We start from the raw sequence: 17482 nt of genomic DNA, 5'->3' as shown, positions 1-17482 counted from the left end.
CTAAAGAATCAAACGAGTGGAAGCTGCAGTCTGGTTATACTACTATATTCATTCACACCATAGGCTATGATGTTTCATAATCTCATCACCTCTTGAATATCAGGCACATATGCACCAGTACAGGGACAGTACAGGAACTTTTTGTGCTCTGTTGAGGGTGGATGCACGACTATTCCCTTTGTTCATTTGCAAGTAGTAGTGTTTATAAACTATTTACTTGGGTTAGGTGGCGTCATATAAAATAGTTAACATATTGACAGAGTTAGATATAGGCCAGTGGTGTGTCCACATGAGCTCTGAGTCAAGCAGTAAATGTTGTCATAACAGAATAAGTAACAGGAAGAATCTCCATCAACAAAGTCATATAACTGATGTTAAAGGTGCACTATGTGTTTTTCTTGTCTCCACAGAGGCTGTATTGCTTTAACTTTAATGCTCCACAGTAAGGCATTAAACACATTATCTTCAATTTAATTTACTGTGTTTATATTGCTTGATGCATGCATCCTTACTCGCAGTGTGGTGCCTCTCCATGGATCTGATCTGTAGCCTGGCCTAGTTTATTGCCATGGAACATCTAGACAAACAATAACAGCTCCATAGAAACAAGTAGGTAGCAGATCCTCCACCAATAAGTCACATAGTGCACCTTTAAGTCTGGTGATCTCTTAACAACCATGCTAAAAAGTCATAGTTTAAGACTTCGAGCTGCTAACATTCCTATTGAGACGTTTAGTTTCATAGCTTTTCTACCACCTATGGGTGAAACATTTTACATTTTTGCCCTATAATAAAATGGTAAATGGTCACTCTTTTATATATAAAATAATATGATAATGCTACTATTACAATTACATTAGTAGGACAAGGATTTTATCTCTCTCTCTCTCTCTCTCTCTCTCTCTCTCTCTCTCTCTCTCTCTCTCTCTCTCTCTCTCTATATATATATATATATATATATAGATATAGATATAGAGATATAGATATATATATAGAGATAGATAGATAGATAGATATAGATAAATAGATAGAGATAGATACATATTATATTAGATTATAAACAACAAGAATTATAAGACATGACGTCTATGTATAACTGCCTATTATTCTCAGAGGCATTCATAGTAGGTGTAGTTGCACTACAAGCGTTCTTTACATTCAGTCCTAACAACCAAATATAACCCACGAGGGTCTAATTAAAGTCACAAAATGTCCACAAAGCAGTTCCAGGAATTTCTAGTGCTTACTAGATGGTGCTAGACTGGTAGTAGGGTGGCATCTGCTGGACAAACAGCTGTATTGCATGACAATAGTTAGTGCGCAGCATGGTGCGCAGACAGATAAGCGTTATGAATGGTCACATGCAAACTATATTGAAGGCAGTTTGGCCATATAAGCAACTGACAATTTAGTATAATGCAAGAATGCATGCAAGAATTAAAAAGATTGATCTGCCACCCTGTCCTGGTTAGTTAATAATTCCCGTATGACTTTGTCTAGTGGCCAGTTGTAAATTACTACTCTATTGTCTGTTGTACGGCAGTGTTTCCACTCGTAATAGTCGCGTCATTGTTAACCCAGTGATGTTGGTCTATTTTATCACACACTCAAGTCACCTGATCGTGAAGTCAACGATTTTCCCACTCACGCCCCATTTCCCCCTAAACTCACACTCTATTGGCTGAAGTAACGACTGACAGCTCTGAAAGCCAATCAGAGTCTTTGTTTCCTGACGCGGTCCCTCCCCGTCACAGTGATGGTGTGGGCTGCTGAGTTTTCACTGAGCATCGAGTTGCACGCAGCGGTTGAATAGAGTGATACGCCAAAAACGACACACGCGTATTTATTTTTGCGACGTTTGATAACATTAGCAAGGCGTCGGATTGCATTTCTAATTGAAGGTAAGTGCGATCAATTTGTATTAACGGATTTTACATGTTGTTTGTGAACTCAGGGTAAAAACTGAGGAGTGGGTTGTGGCCTTCAAGCAGGTGCTACTTCATCATAAATAGTAAATCGTAATATGACAAAATACGGCTTATTTGGCTAACAAATAATAATACTAACTTTACTAACCTTAACATAGCATTCTCACTCGCTCATAATAGCAGTTACAGTATTATTGCACTGTAAAAAGCTTAATTGTAACCCATCTTATTGAGGGAAATGTTATGTGATGTAGTAAGATGGTGAGAAATTGTGGCCTGGGTTACCTCTTTCTTCTTCAGTTTTTCCGTAACCATTTTCACCTGCTATTTCCTCTGATGTTTTAAGTGTATTTTTGTTTGTGGTTTAGTCAGGTCAAGCCTATGCAAAGACAGCAAAGTAAAGTCAGACCAAATTTGTGTAATGGAAACTCCAATGCAAATAACAATTCATAACAACATAACAATAACGCGTGAGTGTAAATGTATCTGCAGCCAGCAACAATTTGAACAATTTGTTCTGTATAGACCTATCACCTAAGCTGCTTGCCCTATTAATTGGGTATAGTCACACAATGGCTCTTTTCTATTTCACACAACAAGCATCTGTATTTTATTCTAAGGACCACAATTATCTAGTTATCTTTATAATACTTCATTATTTAATTTTGAGTTTTATCCAAGATCAATACAAAGATCGGTCAATGGTGAATGACATCACACACTATATGTTAGTAAGATAACATGACAGGACACTTAACTGAAGTAGTAGCCAAGTAATGTGTACTAAAAGTAGTAAGTACTAGAAAAAATACTTATCTTAATTAACTACATTTTTGGTATCATCCAAAATATTGCAGTAACGGTTGATAGTAGTGTACTGTTTTAAGGGACTTGTTTCTTGTGCTGGTTTCTCCCTGATACTACCACTGTCTGATGTGAAAACATGGTCTAGCTGCTGCCGCTGCTAACAGTAACACACTCCATATGTAAATCAGTTTTCCTAGCACTGCTCTGTGACTTCTCTGTGACTTGTGAACGGGTTCTTCTCAAAGTGTAATCGAAACCACTGGTACACTTAGCTCAAGGTGATGCTTTGACCGTCCTTATCGCTCTCGGATTACTCACTATTGAAAAGGCCATTGAAACAAGCCTTACTCAGTCTCTATCAGTAATGCTAGCCATCACAGTTGGTGTGAAGGGTGCAAAGACCAGGGTGCGACTGAAATGTCTCAGTTGAACTGGTACAGATAGGGGAGTGAGTGTTAATTGGGTTACATTACAGCATCCCCAGGCTTTAGGTGGAATCAATACAACAGGGATTGTTGTTTTCCCATTGGACCGTGGTTACTATAGATACCGAGGGACCCAGCCATCTGTCAGACAAGAGCCTCTTTAGGTTGATGGGTTATGGATGTGCTAAACAATTGATGACATGGAGTTACAAGAAGTCACAGTGCAGAGTGCATTTACAATTTATAACAATTTCAGCAATGGCTTCAAAAAGCATCTTCATAAGCACGTGTGTATGTGTTGTTTTATGCATGCAGACATGACCCTCGGACACAACAGAGTAAGTTTGAGGACACTAGTCCCAAAACAATAATGTTCAAAACAGAATTAAGCTTGAGGCAACAGTGGCTCAGTGGTTAGAGCACTGACTCCCAACTCCAAGTTCCATCTCCTGGTATAAATATGGGGTGATTGGTGGGGGACAGAGCAACAGAATAGCACCCTCGTGTCTGTCAGTCTGCCCTAGGGCAGCTGAGGCTACACAGATGATTGAATATATGGAGAGAATGAATAATAACTCTAGTGTAGTGCTTTGAGAGGCTTCAGCAGGCCTGTAGTGCTCATGACAAGTACAAGGAATCATTATTATTAAAATAAATTAATACCTTTTTTCTTCTTTCCAAGGCTAACACCTGCGTCCTTATGTAACTGATCAATAACAGTAGGGTCAGTGTGAATTGTCTACACACACCTTGAACCAAATAATAGAGTGTGTATTTTCCTTTAGAGCTAAAACAGTCGAGTTAAAGATAAGGACGTGATTGTCTAAGATGTGATAAAAATATGACTTTCTTCATATTTATGTGATGTGAACCTGGAAATATTTATAACAAATAAATACATGAAATAAGAAAGATGAAAACCATTACTTTCCACAATTCTAATTAACACAATGAAAGAGAACACAGAAACACAGAAAAATACAGGAAAGAAGGAATGATCAAATTAGTGAGCACATATTCATGTGCGGACATACAGATTTTTGCTCAACTAATAGGAATACTATTAATGTAAAAAATAATTTTAATAAATGAAAGAGTAATATTTTATGATATAATAGAACATACATATATAAATGGTGTTCATTTTAAATGGCAATATTGATTGACTGAGAGTTTAATAACAGAAACCACTGGCTTATGGCTCAAACCTGTAAAACTAATAGACACTGCCCCCTCACAGCATTTATAAACCCTGCCTATGACCCACTCACATGTGTTTTTAATATTCACAAATAACACAGCCGTAGGCAGAGACAGGGGGATGATGAAAACTGCAAATGCAGGACAAGGCTATGTTCTTCTCTCAAACAGAAAACACTGTTCCACCTTGTGATGTCATGTAGTAATACAGGAAGTGCTCCACTGTGTTTTTTAAACTCCATAAACTTTCACTAGAATTGTTTGAATGATTTCAGCCCTGAAATTGCCAATCTCTGTTGAACAAAATGTAAAAGGTGGTTGTTAACATGAAAACTACCGCTTCATGACATCACAAGTTGGAACAGAGCATTTTGAGCTTTGGAGATGTAGACACACTAATAATAAAGGCTTTCTTAAACATGGGTGAATGAAACACATGTTTTTGATGAGATAACAACATTCCAACATGGCTTAAAGCTTACAAGAGTCAATTTTTACATAATAGGACCTATAATATCTCACACACCCTTGAGTTTCTCCTTGCTCTGTCTCATAGTTTGTACTCATAGTTTGTTGTCTGTTTATAGTGAACACAAAGTGGAAACCTAAATCCTCACTCTCCTTCACTTCCTTTTCTTCTTATCCTCTTGTACTGAGCTAATGGAGTTTAATTACCACATCAGAATCCATTAGAGCTTGTTTGCTTTGAATGCTCCTCTCGTGTGAAACAAATGCCCTTAAGAGTCCACGTGTCATGCAAACATGCTTTCAAACCTCCTGTAGAAAGCTAAAATGTTTGCTAAATATCAGACATGCACAGAAGTCAGTTTGCTCTAAGTGTTTTAGTAATATATGACTTCATTTGCTTAGCCTCGCCTGTAGCATGACACAGCCCGATATCTGGTTTAAAAACACACCAACGTAATCTATGTTATCACTTCCAGACTCGATCCTGCTATGATTGAAACCTGAGTCATTTTGCTTGATGTTGCGAACTCATGCTCCGCTTTTCATTTTGTGCAATATGATGATTTCACACTCACAATGGGACAGAAGGCAGCAGCTGTGTGCAGATTATTATGTAGATTTTGGGGGCAGTTTCATAACCGCAAAATTAAAATACTGCGATGTTGAACCTGCTCAGTTGTAGTGTATTGGTGGAAGGTGTGTACTGTCTTAAAAATGTGATTTTAAACTGTGATGGTCCAATTCCTCATTTACCTTATGCATTCCGAGCTGCTTTTCACAACTTTACCGGAGCGGAGTGTACCATCACAGTAAAGTTAACAAGCATTTAAGAATTTAAGATCTATAATTGCATACAGAAAGCATACAGTCTCTGATCTGATGTCATAAAATATATACTAGGGCAAGACAGATGTTACTTTATGACATGAAAAAAAAATTAAAATTGAAAGAAATCTCTATATATTATTATAATTTTTCTGCCTAACTGTATCAAGTTTACAAGATCAACACTTGCAAATGTGTAGAGGACTTCTATGTTGTTTACATTTTGTTTAAGAAATAACAGAAAATCCATTAAAGATAGAACAAATCACTGTTATTGATTAGATCTAGATTTTTTATCCATAGAACACCAGCAATCTGTCTCTCAAACTGAAAAATGTCCAAATTTAAAATATAATCTGAAACATGAATTCTGGGTTTTGTATTACGATGCAGATCCAATAGGGAAAATTTTAATCTTTTGCTAATAAATACTACATTTGTCCAATAACACAATAAATTGAACATTGAACATTGAACATTGAAACATTGAAACTGGCAACTCTAAAGCTAAATTATCCTACTGCCTGTTTATAAATGTATTCACAATATGTACTTTATCCAGTTATCGTTCAATATATAAATGCTCAAACAATATATTTTGGGGCTCAACATTTATTATGGGTACTTTTTCTTTGCAGTAGTAAGGAGATTCTAGCAATTTTTTATGTAATGCAGTAAGATTTTGGCTGTAGAGGGTAGAATAAATAATTGCTGTGGCCAATTATCAGTTCATTTTGCCATTTATCTGTTGCAGCTAAGAGTTTTAATGATACTTTCTGTTTAAAAATTGGTTTACTGGGATTATCCTGCTTTGTGTCAGTGGCTTAAAGTAGTTTCAATATCATCGTTTATATCAATATTTCAATGTAGCACTATATCATGACAGGCTTCTTTCTTCGGGTACTTATTTAGTATCTATAATCTCATCTATAATAAATCCATCCATAATTTACTCTACGCTCTACTGCTCAAATCATATAATAGTAGTAATAATACAAAAAAATATATAATAACCAGATATTCCCCACACATACACATGACAGACATTGAGCCCCAAAAATATAGTTCCAGATTTGAACGATAAGTTGTTATAGAAATTATTATATTAGGCCTACATAGGAGACAATGAAAGACATCCACAGTAGATGCCTGTGTCTGCTGTGGCCTGTACTGAGAAGTGGTTGCATCCCCTGAGCCCAGTCTGCATTGTTGTGTTGTGGTGAGACACAGAGGATTTCTGCTCTAATGCGACTCCAGAGGGTTTTTTGTGTACACTTGATACACTCCAACACACAGCCAAGAGCGTCAGCCTGGAGCCCTATAAGCCCTAACACATAAGCACCTCCTCTTCATCCCAGACTTCTAAACACATGCAAATCTACCTTCATTCTTTTACTCATCACTCTGCAAACAAACAGGATGCAGGCGAGGTTTGACAGCTCCTGAACCCTCAAAAATGCAAGCGATGTCAGACTCAAACGTGTCTCATTCGTTGTAGTTCAAAGTAGAGGTGTGGGTTAGTATCAGTTATCAGTTTTGATTATTGGCTGCTGTACCACAATGACAGAAGCATTTGTATTTATCTACTTGCATTGTAGGGCTTCCTTTTGAGTAGTAAACTAAACTATTTATTTTAGTAAAGTGACTGAAACCTCTCACACACCAATTGAAATATTTGGCTTTCCAAATACCACCACGTATAAATCAGGACTATAAGAACTAAATAACTAACTAACCCAAATGAGGACAAAAAAGTGGATAAAGACAAGAACTGTAGAGGAACCTGCGTACATCCTGAATGAGCTTGTGTAGCACTAGTGGGCCTTGTACCACAGTTTGAGAAACCTCACTCTCCTTAGACCACCAGCACTCATAACTTATTCAAATCTAATTGCGTTTTTTAATTACAATAACAGGTGACAGATCCACATTTTTCAGCGGTGTTTGCTTTCCATGTTTCCTTGCTATAATGTTATTGTTCAAATATGATGATTAACTGCAGCCTGGTATTGTTAGATATAGTTGGGGCATTATTACTTTCTCTTGTTTGGATCCGCCGTGGAGCGATATTAAACCGTGGACATAGGAAATGGCAAATGCGTTTTCCTTCGCAAACTGACAATGATGAATACACAGGCGCCTGCATAGACTTTGTAATTGTGTTTACTCGACATTATAATAAAACCCTGTTCATTTTTATGTCTTAGGTCATCGCTTACCGCAGAGATGAATTTTGAGCAGCCCCCTCCGTACAGTGGCGCCACCGCTCCAGGATATCCACCCCAGGGCCCACCTCCTCCACAGGGCTACCCGCCACAAGGGTACCCACCACAGGAATACCCCCCACAGGGTTTCCCCCCACAAGGGTACCCAGCCACTGGTCAACCGCCGTACCAGCCCTACCCAGGACAACCGCAATACTGGCAAGGGGGACCACCACCAGGACCAATGTATGGGGAGGCTCCCAAAAACACAGGTGGGTGCTAGGTTTTAATGTTTCATTTTTTTTCTCTATATATGATTCACTGTTTTTTCTTCTTTACTGTATTATTTGTCTGTTGCTCTTTTGACTGTTTTAGTATTTGTTTTGTAAAGCATCTCTGAGTCTCCTGAAAAAAAAAATATATATATATATATTTATTATTATTATATTATTAACATGCAGAATATCAACCAAAAATGTGTAGTAAGGAAGTGATTATCTTGTAGATAACAATATGCACATTTTTAATTTTTCTGATCACAGTGTCATGGTTATTTTTACAATAATGGAAATTCAACTTCTTTTGGAGAAATTACCAGATGATCCTGCGGCTGTAATAAAAAAAACAAAAAAACATAACTGCAAAGTAGGGCTAGGCAATGCTAATGCCAATGCAAATGCTATTGCTCTAATGTGACTACTACTACTACTACTACTACTACTACTACTACTACTACTACTACTACTACTACTACTACTTACTACTACTACTATTACTACTACTATTACTACTACTACTACTACTACTACTACTACTACTACTACTACTACTACTACTATATATATATATAATATATATATATATAATAATGGCAATGATTATAATTATTGCCATTTAACACACACAAATGGCCAAATTTCTTTCAGAGTTACAATTTACAGGAGATTGATTGAAAACCACTTGATTAAAGGACCCACACTGTGCTAGTTTCTGATCTATGTTATATTGTTGTTTCTTCAAAAATCTACCTGTAGTTGTGTTTTATTTTATTTTATTCAAACACAAATTAAATGTGTATTTTTGGGCTGAGTTCTTCTCTCGAACTGAAAACACAGATTTTCTTATTTTCTATTTCAACTTGTGATGTCATGTGTTCAGTGTTTACTGTGTTTTTAAATGTCATGCATCTTCACTAGAATCATTTGGATGATTTTTTACTCAATAAAATGTAAAGGATAACTTAATACTACGGCTTCATGCCATCACAAAGTGGAACAGAGCATTTTGAGCTTTGGAGATGTAGACAGATTAGTAATGCAGGATTACTCACACATATGTTAATGAAACAAAACACAACTCCAGGTGTTTTTTGATGATATAACAACATTCTAACATGGCGTAAAGCTCACAAGAGTCAATTTTGTGTAATATAGAACCTTTAAGAATCAAGCTGATCAAGCAAACAGTTAGAAATGACTGAATATTAGTCTATTTTAACCCTAGTTAAAATTCTAGTTACGCAACTGAACTGCAATGTACAAATTAAAACCAACTGTTCAGATTAACAAAAATATAGCTTTTTATATTGTAGCCGTATTAAACTAATATTTGGTTGTAGGTGAAAACAAGAAGTCAGAAATCAGTGCATGTACTGAGTGACCTCCACTACTCAACTATTCACATCTCCAGACAGACTGAAAGGGAAAGATCAGTATTATAGTGAAACTCTTAAGTTTAAATAGGTCACCATAATTGTGGAAGCTTCTTTATTTTATTGATGACATTAATAGAGCCCGACCGATATATCGGCCGGCCGATATTATCGGCCAATATGGGCACCTGGAGACATATCGGCTATCGGCCGATATGCTCGCTGATATGGGCCGATATTTCACGTGGGCATGTTATACCTCGTTATAAAGCTTAGACTCTCTACATTATGTTCATTTAATCCAATTTACAGACAGATAAATGTCCTAATATGTGGCTCCGCACCAGTATTTATCTGCGGTGTAATTTGTCTGTGTCCGTACTGTCCCTGAACACACCACCAGAGTGACGTCACTTCACTCGCGTGTGTTTGTTTACACCCGCAGCGGTGCGCGACACTGAGATTATATTCTTTTTACGGACAATCGGTTTGAGTCTGGATTAAAAGGACATTTATTAGTGCAGACTTGTGATGTGAGGAGGAGCCTGTGTGAGCGGTGAGTGTTGGAAATACATCGACTTTGAAGCTAGTTTAGGTTTTGTTAGCGGTTAGCTGCTGTAGCTTTCACACATAAACAGGCTGTTTTCTATTGGTCTATTGTAAAGTGACTGTATTGGCCGTATATTTGTTACTGGACCAGTATTGATATGTAAATGAACTGTGAATAGACGTGTGAATGATCCACATTTATGCATATAATTAATTACCGCGGTGCGCACGTTTTTACGGCTAAAGGCTAATAGCGATAGTTTACTAGCTAGGAGTTATGGGTCGATCACGATCGAAACGGCTCTTAGATCCGGAATGTTTCTTATTGGGAGCCGTGTTTTCTCTTTTTCTCACTTTTTCTCTTCAAACCGCAGGTAGACCCGTAGTTTGACAGCAGCAGGGGCTAAAAACGAAACTTTCAGAAATCTGCGTGTGCATAGGATAAAAAAAAGTGCATATTTGGCGGCAGTTCAGTATAAAATAAATAAACCAGGACTAATCTTGGGCTCGAATGAGGGAGAGAGATAGAAATCGAGTCCGACACTCAGTCCTGGTTAAGTTCTGGTTTAGTCCTGTTTCACACATGGTTTAAATCTGTTTTAGTCCTGGTTTAGTCCTTTTTCAGTCCTGGTTCAGTTCTGGTTTAGTCCTGCTTGCAACAAAACAATCTCAAGAGTCACTTGGGAGCCGAAAGAGCCAGCTGCTTTAGTGAGCTGAGCCAAAAGAGCCGGTTTTCCAAAAAAAAACTGGAATACCCATCACTAGTAGCTAGAATGTGATGCAAAAATGCCATTAGGCCAATCTACTGTCTGTAAATATGACATAAATATGATATAAAGAGTCAGAATAACAATAAATGTTGCCTAAATAAACCCAATTTAGAATCCACTAGAGCCAAACCTAAGTTTTTTAAACAATTCAAGATTTACAGTGAATTTTTACATCACTAAATATATCGGTGATTATATCGGCTATCGGCAGCTCCAACTCCCATTATATCCGTTTCATATCGGCCACAACAAAATCCATATCGGTCGGGCTCTAGACATTAATGTTGAACTTTGAACAATGGAAACGTGTAATAGTTTGAAAGGTCAAGGATTAAGGACTGGCAGAGGAAAAACAAGTGACTATAATGTTACCTAAGACTTTCCATAATTAGCAGTGGACAGAATATCAGTGTAAATATTAGTATTGCTGATAGCAGAGAATGTATTTACTTTGTATTGTATTATTTTTACTTTTTAAAAAGTTTTTATATATTGTATTGTTCCAACGTTAGGAAGTCCCCAGTTTTTTATGTGTCATTTCCTGTGAGTTACAATGGAAATATGTTTACACAATCATAATATATAATGTGTAATACCAGATACAATGATTTTCTTATTATGTTTACACACATTAAAAAGTGAATTTCTGACTTTACTACGACTTTCCTTCAATTTGTTGGCCTTGCTTATCGGAAAGTATCATCACATAAGATAGACAAATATCAGATACAGATTCTGACTGAAAATATCCATAGCTCATTTCACCTTTAGCTTTGAGTTGTTAGCTGTCATACTAATTGATTTCCATTCCCCACTCTCTTCAGCGCCCACAGCTCAGAAACACGCCATACAGACACCGTTCATATAAAAGAACTTACCCCTTATTACCTCATAGCTCTGTATGTTTGTATGCAGTAAACAGGAGAGGAGCTCGGGGCTGCACCCAAAGGTGGCTCAACTGTAATGGGATTAAATCTGCATCAGCTTTTCTGATGCTGGGGAGCTGCTAGCTGCTTGTCTCCATGGTGATGTTTTTACTTTGCCTGAAATGTTCCACTGCATGGCATTAAACTTAAATGAAGATTTTTTTTTTAATTACTGGTTTTATAATTGCTCAATTTATAACTTGGCCTGGTAGTGTCACCTTATTGTCTCCATGGAGATAAATATGTTTAATGCCATACTGTGAACATTCCAGTCAAAGCAATAACATCTCCATGGAGACAAGCAAGTGGTTTATGTTTCACTAGAAAAGTTACATAGTGCACCTTTTTAAGCCATTTATATTAATAACATAGAATTACTATCATTGTTTAGATCAACAATGGGAAGATACTGTCCTTTTAATCACAACTGTGGCCTCCTAAAACTATAAGCTTTTTTGATGAATTAACCCAATGATTTTATTCTGTAGTAGGAGCTACACGTAGTCATTGTTTCTTTGTATTTTCCATCCATCCATCCATTTTCGTCCGCTTATCTGGGGCCGGGTTCTTTGTATTTTATCATTTGATTTTGTGTATTTATGATGCTAACATTTATGGGTATGTTTTATGTTGTTTTGATTTCAAGATAACATGTAATATTGTCTCCTGCCAAGTCAATCTGCAATAAATCATATCTAATGTTACAGTTTATAAAAAGCATCTATGACCTCAACCTTTGACCACTGAGTGCAGTTGGAGTTAACTCTCTTGCACGTTAAAATACTTTTGTTTTTCTAGTTAACAAATCCTTTTAGTTTTGAGTTCCCGCAGCTTTATCCAGGTTAACCCTCTTGACTGATCAAAAGCCCGATCTCCATCACCTGAGTCACCCATTACTCAAATATCAGCCAATCATTAACCAGCTCAGGCCCATTGTGCATTAACGGACTGCAGTTAACGCTCTTTCTATCACTGTCGCCCTGGTGATCCCGTCTCTGCTGGTAACAGCCAGAGCAGCCTTTGACTTCTTATTATCAATAATTAAACACACAGAACAATGGTGGGCAGATGTATTTGTTTAAGCCAACGATTTCTGATAGAATAGAGTAACACAATGACTTTGCAATTTAGATATTTGACTATTGAAGTGGAGAACTGATGTTTTTATATTTGACCGTAGTGCATTTTAATGAGGGTTAGAGAAAGATGGCACTGCTAAACATATCTATAAATTATGTAACTGGTTCTGGTAACTTTGCATATTAAGGTTACAATGCTTTAGTGTTGGTGGTTCATTTACTCTGCCCACTGGAGGTAGAATTGTGTAACTTTCTAATGTATAAGATAAGATAGGGAGATAGAGCCTTGAAATGTACCATTAATGAGTAAGAAGATTCAAAATGTAAAAACGTACAAAATAAAAGCAATAACAATAAATAAACTTTGCCACATGTGATTTAATAGGATGCTTATTTTACTTATCTGTAATGTTTAAACCTGGTTAAAAAATAGGAATGAGTGTAACTGATTCATGTTTATCTTAAACGTCCTATATTAAGATGTTTTCTGATCTTTGTTGTCATCCGCTTTCCTCTTCAAAACCATACCTAGAGTTGTGTTTTGTTTCTTTCACATATGTTTAACACACAAATCCTGCATATTTAGGCTGAGTGATTCTCTCAAACAGAAAACACTGTCATGTGGTAATAAAAGAAATGCTCCACACAGTTTTTAAATAGTTTTTAATACATCATCACTACAATCATTTGGATAATTTCAACTCTAGAATTGGCAATCTCTGCTAAACAAAAGGTAAAAGGTAGTTGTTAACTTGAAAACTACTTCATTACATCACAAGGTGGAACAGAGGATTTTGAGCTTTGGAGATGTAGACAGACTAATAATAAAGGGTTATTCAAACATATTTTAGTAAAACAACACAACTCGAGGTATGTTTTTGAGGGAGAAACAGCATTATAACATGGCCTAAATCTTACACGAGTGAATTTTGTGTAATATAGGACCTTTAATAACTACAAAGTAAACTTGCACATACCTGACTATCATATTAATGATGTTATTTTTAAATACTGCCTTTTTCAGGCTGTTGCCAAGTTCCCTATTCCAAAACTAACTATTTTACCCCAACTGCCATTCATCTTCTAACTATAATTTCTATGTAGATGTAATGTGTTTTTTATCGGGTGCTTTATTGACCTCAGTGCTCCTCTTTGCTCAGAATTGCTCCACTGTGTTTTGAATGTTTGGTTGTACAACAATGTGCTTTTTTACTGCTCAAACAAATTGCTCTTTGTGGGATTAATTAAGTATTTTCTTTAGTATCGATACCTTTTCAAATTGGCTATTTGTGAGACTAATTTTAGTATCGATTTGTCTCTGTGTACTTTTTTTTTTTTTACAACTTTAGTTTGTAGGCACTTGAGTGTTCAGTGTAGCATAATAATTATAAGTCAATATTTTAGCCCCATCTATTCCTGCCTTAATGAAACCTCTGTGTGATAACCATGGGCCTGATCCTGCCTGGCGCTACCATGACATTACCATGGCGATACCTCCAAAGATGAGCATAATTAGAGCGAAATCACAGCAGCCACGGCTCCCCTTGAACCCTGCTCCAGACTGGAGTGTGTAATCCAGCCAATCCTCTGCGCTTTCATATCATTTTCAGAAAAGGGAATCTATAATTGCGTTTTCAAATTGGCCTCCTTCTCTTTCTCCTTCATCTGTAGCTGTCAACCCGAGGCGCACTTTGTTCCTGTCTCCTGTGTTTAATTTTACCCTGTTTCGTTTTTTCTCTCTCTTTTTTGCAGTCTACGTGGTGGAGGATCGCAGGCGGGACGATGACACGTGTCTGACAGCTTGTTGGACCGCACTGTGCTGCTGCTGCCTTTGGGACATGCTGACATAACTCTGACTTAGTTGAACCCCATTACCCCAAAGACCCCCATATTTGTGCCTCAGACCCCCTCTCCTCCACCTGTTCTCCTGTTCTCCTGCTCTCATTTGCCTTAAACCATCATACGGCCCTGCTCCCTCTCTCACTCTTATGGTTATCTATAAATAATTGACAAATCCTATTGGGAAGTGTCCTCCCCAAAACACCAGAGTAGTTTGATGAGTAGCCTACAGCGCGGACTGACTTTGACTGACTTGGTCCAGGGGCAAGTCTGTGACTCCTTCAAACTCTACACCTCCGGGATGACGCTTCTCAATATCAGACTGCATTCATACTTGGTTCCTGGTTAAGTCTTGATGTAGACCTGGTTTAGTCCTGGTCTAATCCTGGCCCAGTATGTCCACCACGTAGACTTACTAATAGCAGCACAGCGTTTACTGTTGTATTATATCTATGCCATTGACACACATCAATGCAAACACACAGTAACGTTAGACTCAGGCTCTATGGCACTTTATGAAGATTTTACCTCTGTAAGATATGACTCCTGCCTGGCCCTCTGTCCATCTAATACTATGATACTTTGCAGTGTTATCACACTGGAGGGGTACTGCATTTATGTCTGTGGAGGAATGTTCAACAGTTACCACGCTGACACAAGGCACACATTAGTAAACACAGCCTGATAAGTTTTTAGACTGTTAGAAGACTCAAGAAAAAGAAAATACAAAATTTTGAGGATGTTTTCATTTTAGAATTTGAACAAAAAAGCTGAACGTGAATGAAAAACTGACTTTAATGTAATTTGAGAGAGACTTTTTTAACAGTACAAGATGGTCTCACCTGTTGTAGTTCCAACTAAGTCAGTTCTTTATGGTTGGATTGTGTTAAAAAAAAGCACAGATAACTTGAGCGCTACAGACGGAGCAGTGCCTCCTGTTAGAACCCAGATTGTTGATGACATCAGCTGCAAAGTATCAATACCCTAGCTCTGCTTTCAACCTGCTCCCCTTGACTAAACCTGATCCAAGTCCGCCTCTTTCAGAATCCTGTGAATCCTTGGCGAGTAATGAGCCACAGACCACTGTTATAACACCTATTCTTTTGCACAGTGGCTATATTTGCCAATGATTGTTCAGGTGAAATCACAAACGGAAATCAAATGCATTTTTAAAGATGTCACTGATTTATGTAGACTGTTGGTCATTTGTTTCATTTCAATGTGATCTTAAAATAATTACATGTGTATGAATGCTATTTTTATTTAATGGGAAATAATATTTAATACCTAGTCTAAGGTAATGTGAAAACTGAAGAAACCAAATGTAATGTAAATGCCTTTTTGCTTTTAAGTAAAAATCTTGCATTAAAATATTGAATTCCCACGTTATCTTGTGTTTGTGGTGTGTGTATTTACTGTACTGTATTATAATGTAGACGTGACATTTCAGGAGGGGGATTTAAAGATTGATGCCAACTATTTAACTATTTATAGAGGGACCGGTTGTGTGGGATAGTGTTTACAGTTCGTTTTAGACCTACGCGGAAGCCACTGTTGACCATGAGTGCGGAATAAAGATTAATTTAATACCAAGGAAACAGAAAATGACTAAATACAATAACAAATAAACAGAAATTCATAATCTATCCAAATACCTACAATGGTATTTTTCACATGACTGTAATTACTGTATGTAGTAACTTTTTAACACACAAACCGTACTTATCTAAGCTGATCTCTTCTCTCAAACTGAAAACACTCCACCTTGTGATGACATGTGGTAATACAGGAAGTGCTCCTCTGTGTTTTTAAACTCCATACATTTTCACTAGAATCATTTGAAGAGTTTCTGTCCTGGAATTTCCACTCGCTAGTGAATTAAAGTTGAAAGGTAGCTTTTAACTTGTCTACCCCTTCATGACATCACAAGGTGGAACAGAGCATTTTGGGCTAGAGATGTAGACAGTAATAAATGGTTACTCAAACATGTGGATGAATCAAAACTCTGGGTATGGGTATAACTTTAAAGAGTATAAAGAGTTTTTTATATAGCAAAACGTCTTTTACAAATTTTAAATATTCATATAAAATGTATAATAATGTAATATGTTCTGATCTACAGTATTTTCTCTCACTATTTGTTAAGGGTTTGATCATTTACATTAATGTTCTGCCACCAGATGTCAGTACTTTTCTTTACCGTACCTCTAAATGAATCTACACATTTTGCTTATGAGCTCATTAGACTTACCTGCTACCACTGATGAATCTCATATTAATACAAAGCCCTTATATAAACATGATATTTTAGACCTGATAATGTGTTAAGATGAGCTCGGTACAATTTTCTTTACCTTGGACTGAACCATGTTGATTTCAGTTAACAGCATCTATAGGGTTTGAAGGTAGCAGATAGCAATTCAGACTGTTTTACGAGTTGATGTACTTAAGCAAATTTACTCTGGTTGCTGAAAAACAGGTGGGCAACAGATTGTCTAAGGACTCACCAATGTAAATGTAATTGAAGAAGGTATACGTCTTTTACAGTGCTTTTATCTATATGCTAGTAAAACCTTTTCTTCAGGGACTCCTCTGCAACTCCGTGCTTGCACCTCTGTATTGACTTGAAACACAGCCTTGGCAAGAACACAAATTCATAAAGGCATAATGGGTGAAGTGCCTTGCCAACAGTTAAACAGCGAGACATAATATAAGATTACATGTGTGTGGATTTTTTATGAGGTGTCTCTCTGTGTCTGGGAAGGTTTCTTTTGAATGTTCTTGAACATGGATCAAGATCTGGAGAAGGCT

General features: G+C 37.0%; 1 protein-coding gene across 1 annotated transcript; it reads left to right on the top strand.

The window, feature by feature from the left end:
- Positions 1 to 1752: 1752 nt before the first annotated feature.
- zgc:165573 (cysteine-rich and transmembrane domain-containing protein 1) lies at positions 1753 to 16060 on the top strand. Its single transcript, XM_020922555.2, has 3 exons — positions 1753 to 1901; positions 7861 to 8129; positions 14585 to 16060. The coding sequence occupies exons 2-3, from the start codon at positions 7880 to 7882 to the stop codon at positions 14680 to 14682; spliced, it is 348 nt and encodes a 115-aa protein (XP_020778214.1). The 5' UTR covers positions 1753 to 1901; positions 7861 to 7879; the 3' UTR covers positions 14683 to 16060.
- The last annotated feature ends 1422 nt before the right edge of the window (positions 16061 to 17482 follow it).

This window comes from Boleophthalmus pectinirostris, unplaced genomic scaffold, assembly GCF_026225935.1.
Source record: "Boleophthalmus pectinirostris isolate CB_2022bp ecotype Guang Dong unplaced genomic scaffold, ASM2622593v1 HiC_scaffold_23, whole genome shotgun sequence".
Classification (NCBI taxonomy): domain Eukaryota; kingdom Metazoa; phylum Chordata; class Actinopteri; order Gobiiformes; family Gobiidae; genus Boleophthalmus; species Boleophthalmus pectinirostris.
This window is presented reverse-complemented; position numbering and strand designations above follow the sequence as displayed.